The sequence below is a fragment of the Palaemon carinicauda genome, unplaced genomic scaffold, assembly GCF_036898095.1.
Source record: "Palaemon carinicauda isolate YSFRI2023 unplaced genomic scaffold, ASM3689809v2 scaffold211, whole genome shotgun sequence".
In the NCBI taxonomy this organism is placed as follows: domain Eukaryota; kingdom Metazoa; phylum Arthropoda; class Malacostraca; order Decapoda; family Palaemonidae; genus Palaemon; species Palaemon carinicauda.
Window position 1 is genome coordinate 217,941 of NW_027169712.1, and position 5,705 is coordinate 223,645.

The following is a 5,705-nucleotide window of genomic DNA, read 5'->3' on the forward strand; positions in this document are numbered from 1 at the left end:
ACGAATAAAGGAGATGAATACGAGAATAAACAGGGTCCGCAAACTCCTTAGACGTCACAGAACAGATGAACTGCACCGGACCCTCCTTCATGTCACAGCCCATGCAATTGCAGTCTCAAACTAAGTCAAGCAACAGAAGTGGCTGGAATGGTGTTCAGAGGTAAACTATTCCACCTCCCTCCGGATGATCTGGAACTTCTTCAACAAGGTCGTAGGAAAAACCGCTCCAACAAAGCAGCCCACCCAGATCCTCCAGCGGAGGCCAGAAGACTGGCGCAAGGGTTTGCGGACCGTGCCAAATCAATCGTCCTCCCAATCCTTACCAGGCGAAGACAGGAGGAACTCCTCCCGATCAGAACTACGATGGTCAATGCGGCTTGCAGCATGGCAGACGACACAGACACACCTTTCACAAAAGAGGAATTGGAGGGGGCGTTAGCCAAAACAAAAAACACGGCACCAGGCATCGACGATATCACATACAGTATGTTACGAAACATGGGGGTTCCAGCAAAGAGGGTCTACCTCCTTCTCATAAACAAGACATATGTTGAAAGGTGCAGACCCCTTACCTGGAACCAGCAAAATATCCAACCAATCCCTAAACCACAGGAAGAAAATGCGTGCAGACCAATTGCCCTCATCAGCTGTATGGAAAAGGTTGCAGAGAGGATGGTCATCAACCGGCTTAAATGGAAGGTTGGTAAGCTGCATCCCAGACTGTACGGCTTCACCGAGGGCATAGGGACACACGAATGTATTGTCGATGTCATGGCTGCCGTTAACAATAGGAAAGCCTTAGTTGCATTCATTGATTTGGAAAAAGCCTACGAGCTAGCCAGTGCCCAAGCCATACTTTTCTCCCTGGTAGGGAAACGAGTCCGAGGTCATCGCCTATCGTGGGTTAAACAATACCTCCAAAACAGGGAGGCCAGAGTGTCTTTCCAGGGAGCTACATCTTCCTTCCTCCCCTTGGAAAACGGTACACCCCAAGGGGGAATCCTCAGCCCCTTCCTGTTCAACATCCTGATTGAAAACCTGCTTAACTTGGACCTTCCTAGGGGCATAGAAATTTTCATATATGCATATGATATATGCATTGTGTGCCCCTACTTTGTTCAGAACAGGCCAAGAGCAATGCAGAATGCCCTCGGCATAGTATGTAGGGAATGCAAGGAACTGGGCCTTAAAATCAACTCAGTGAAAACCAAGGCAATGGCGGTCAAGCATGACTTCGACCCCTCCCCCCCCCCCATCTAATCATTGACAACACTCCTATTGAGTGGGTTACTGATAACAAGTATCTTGGAGTCATCTTGAACAGTCTTTTATCACCGGCAAGCCAGGTCAAATACCTCAGGCACAGAATCTCGTCACGGTTCGCAGCCATGAAGAGGATCACCTCCCTGAGTAAAGGTGCATCCCACCTATTACTCAGGAAGTTCCACGTGCAGGCCATAGTCTCGCAGGTGGAGTATGCGGCCCCCGCACTGATGGGCCTTCCAGCCGGGTTGTTGACCTCATTGGAAGTCATCCAAAATAACTGCATGAGGCTCATTGCAGGGGCCCCCATGTGGACTAGGCTGCAGCTGCTGAGAGCTGAGACAGAGAGCTGAGACAGACCTGCTACATCTGGCCAACAGAGTCGATATGAGGCTCTGTGCCATTGTATGTAAAACTATTAAAACAAGAAGAGTATCCCCCCTCAGTAATAAACTGCGGGGAATTATCAATCTTCACGAAGAACTAGACCCCCCCCCCTACATATGTGGGGCACATTCTGCAAGCTATTAGAAGGATGGGCACACAGCAAGCGGTCTTGGCTCTGAGAGAAGACAGTGTCCACGTGTTGTTCAATCCCCAAGCCCCATGGTTCCCAAACCCAATCAAAACCAACTTCACTACCCTCCCGCCACCAAAGCTCTCTGCTCTCCCCAACTAATGTTACAGGCTGCCAAACAAGCAATAATCCAAACACAAGCTAATAATAATAATTTTACAGATGGGTCGGTTGATCGGAGCATCCCAGCTATGGGCGCTGCTGTATTTTCGAGCAACTACGTGGACAGCTAGAGGCTGTCAGATCATGCCTCCACCCTACAAACAGAACTAGTCGCCATAGCCAAGGCACTTGCTGATTCGCTGAGCAGGCAAGGGGACACAACCATTCATACCAATTCCAAGGCTATACAAGCTATTTCTAGCAACAGGATGCCAGAGAATGTGCAGTTGCTCACCACCATCAGAGCAACTGCACAAATCCACGCACAGAGAGATCGCAAAATCACCCTCAATTGGATCCCCAGCCATGTGGGGGTTCAGGGAAATGAGGCTGCTGACAGAATGGCAAAAGACGCACTAAAATGCGCTACAGTGGGTGTAAGTCTTAGCAAATCCAATAAACAGTTTAAAAAGCTATTAATCCAAAATTGTCTTTACAGTATTAGGTCTGACGTGAGTGATGCAGCCCTAGGAGGATCCATGACTGCCAGGTGGTACACGCAGGTCACAGGAATGGATCCACATGACATCACAAGGAATACAAACAGAAGGCTAGCCGTCATTATACATCGGCTCCGTCTGGGCTACAAATGTTGCTGGCAAATTGTCAGAGAAGAGGAACGACCCTGCCAGCATTGTGAGACCCAGTCCAGGAACGACCCACTGGACCACTACCTCCTCTACTGCCCTAGTACCGCAATCCTCCGTCAGAACCTGCCCACCACCCCACCCGCTCACAGCTGAAACAGTAACGAGACATGTCCTAGGAAACATCCCCTTGTACAGCGGCTTCCTCTCATCATACCCCCCACTTAGGTGAAGGGACATCCTGGCGTTAAGCAGTAGTATTAGTTTTATTTATAAAAAAAAAAAAAGGGGTGTATATACCCCCAATTTTCTGCCTCCCACTAGCCAACTTATACTTCCTTCCCGTGCTCTTCTACTAACACGGGACTTGCTGCAATCCCACTATTTCTCCTACTCAACCATTTCCAGGGATAGTGTATGCCCTCAAAATCTCTGCCTACTACTTATTACCTTCCCACTCCTTCCCATGACCTACTCCCATGGGACTAACTACTATACCTATTTCCCTATGTCTACAAACCTTTTCATTCGTGGCTCCAGGGGCCTGATCCCCACCCGAAAGAAGAACAAGAAGATATTGCAGCCGCAACGAGCCCCTACTTTGCCTCCAAGCAGGAGCAGCCCACTTCTGACCCTCGGCAGCTATACGGGATATTATAAGAAAGAATAGAGGTTCCTGCTTCACAGGAACCCCCATACAGGCTACGCTCTAGGGGCAGAGCAGCCTGCACAACCCGTGGGAGCAGGCATATTGCCAAGGCCCCACTGCCGAGAGCGTCAGACCTGCAGGGCTGCCCGCTGCGTCCAACTGTTAAGAAGATTATCCCTCTACCCGTGTGTCTAATAAATAAAGGTATATACCCAGCACACCCTAATCCCAAACCATGGACGGGCTGCCAACGCAAGAGCCCGTGTCCAGCCAAAAGGGCTGGACAATCTAAGCAAGCAAGCACCAAGCATATTTTTGGTCAGTGCTCTCTCAACTGTACTAGCGAGAGGGTGTAAGGTGAGACTCTCTGTGAGTCTCCCGCTTTGCGTGTTCGCTTAAGCGTAACAAACATAGACTTAAATATACAGTGTACTGCCAGTATGGCTGACTTGGGAGGCTCTCCCCCCCCCCCCGACGATCCGCCACCAGACCCCCCCACTCCCTCCCAGGACTCCTCGGATTCAGATGACAGCCTCACTGCCTCCCCCGACCACACCCCCCTCCCGCCCAGCCACCCCCCATCCGAGCTCCTACCGTGTTAACGACGAAGATTCCAGTGAAAACTCTACGGAGTTAGCACTACATTTTTTCGCACTCGATGACAATAACAGTACACAGTTTCAAAGCCAATCCTTCAATAGAAGTAACCCAAGTGTATCAACGCCCCTTCAGGGTGACAACCTTAAAAAACGACTAGCCAACTTGCCGACAGAACAAAAGTGACTATAAAGACCCTGTATGACTATAATAGAGCAAGTGAATGCCTACAAATCCCTCCCCTTTCCCCGATCAATTCCCCCTCATCCACCCATAACAGTGACAGTGATAGCAGTGATAACGATATAAATGTAGACAGTGATAGTAGTGCGAATGTAAGCAGTGGTAATAATGATAGAGTGAACGAAGAAAGCAGTGAAAGAGCCAAAGATATGATCGAAAGAAATGTTTACAGTGAAAATAGTGAGCAAGTGTTGCCAAAGGTAAGCAGTGAAAACAGTGCAGTAGGCACCAGTGCCAACAGTGATAGAAGTGTAAGAGCAAAAGTTAAACACAGTGGTTTCAGTGAAAGCAATGAGAGAAGAAATGTTTACAGTCAGAACAGTGAGCAAGTGTTACCAAAGGTAAGCAGTGAAAACAGTGCAGTAGGCTCCAGTGCCAACAGTGATAGAAGTGTAAGAGTAAAGGTTAAACAGTGGATACAATGAAAGTAATGATAGAAGAACCAGTGTTAACAGTGGTAGCATAGTATTAGGTTAACGTAAAATTATTTCTCTGTTTTATTTAAATCAGCCTTGTTTTTCTTTTAAGTTAAAGTATTTTTGTTGTTTGTTTACTATGGTGTTAATGTAAGTTAAGTGGCTCTCCGATTGTTTAATAGTGTATTTTTGCGCCTCCTCCTCCTCCTTTGTGTATTAGTGGACTATCGTTTTAACGATTGTTATTTCTTTTGCTGTGAGTGTTGATGAACGCTGGGAAGGTGATGAGTGGACATGGTCGACCGGTGAAGGGAGTTCGGGTCTTGACAAGCTCTCACCAACACTAATTCCCGTCTCAGCATTTATTGTGACTTGGAGGACGACTTTAGCCATTACTTTCGCACTTCCGTTGAAGTGTTTAGCAGGTGCTCTGTCATCTGCGACGGTAGTTTTCTACTACTTGTTCCCGTCGGAGGATGTTTACGGGAGTTGTGTCGTCGCTGCTTCCCGACACTGGAGTTTTGCAGTTGCTTGCCGTGTCCTTCTAGTCCAGCTGTTACATACGGAAGTGAGAGCAAACTGGCTTGTGAGGAGATACGTAGGGCGGCTGACGCCAGGTAAGACAAATTATCATTCCTCTTGTATAGGGAAGTGGATTGCCCTTCAATGCCTGGCGTGCAGCTTTACCCTTCCGTTAGCAGTTTAATGGATTAAGCACGGCCCTGAGTTCAACTTATCTTCTGGTACTTCACTTGAGGTGAAGTTGTTTATTTTACCCATTTTGTTTGTTTATAATTGTTTGTATATATTGGAGTTTCATTGATGTATGTTGTGTGTTAATTTTTGTAATCAGAGTTCCACATTGTTTAGATTTGTATAGTAGGTAGGAATATTAAGGTTTTCATTGTTTTCATCTCCTACTTCCTTCTACCTTATTATTATTAGGTTATTGATTATTTTGGCTAGCCGTATTTGGATCCACTTGGTTATTATTAAATGTTTTCTCTCTTAGAATTTTCTCATGTTTAGGGTTTAGTGTAATAGCTTTAGGTTTTTTCTTGTGAGTTCCCAAGAACCAGCTATTGGTTCTCATGAATATTTTGTACAACTAAGTGTATTTTATCTCACAAGGTTGATTTAAGTCATTGTTCTAGTTTATAATAAATATTGTTAAGTTTTCTTGGGTCTCTGTTTTCGTCCTTCCTTATCAC

The 5,705-nt window shown here is 46.7% G+C and overlaps 1 protein-coding gene across 1 annotated transcript; it reads left to right on the forward strand.

Moving 5' to 3' along the window:
• The first annotated feature begins 363 nt into the window (after window positions 1-363).
• Window positions 364-4,503, forward strand: LOC137636023 (probable serine/threonine-protein kinase DDB_G0277165). The gene is made up of 2 exons (XM_068368463.1): window positions 364-899; window positions 4,050-4,503. Exons 1-2 carry the CDS (start codon window positions 364-366, stop codon window positions 4,501-4,503), a joined length of 990 nt encoding a protein of 329 aa, XP_068224564.1.
• Window positions 4,504-5,705: the final 1,202 nt, after the last annotated feature.

What these genes read in the sequence shown, in the direction of transcription:
- LOC137636023 (XM_068368463.1), top strand. Translation starts at nt 364, where the DNA reads ATGGTCAATGCGGCTTGCAGCATGGCAGACGACACAGACACACCTTTC. An exon ending in GTCCGAGGTCATCGCCTATC is followed by an intron (nt 900 to 4,049) that starts GTGGGTTAAACA and finishes TGACTATAATAG; the next exon opens with AGCAAGTGAATGCCTACAAA.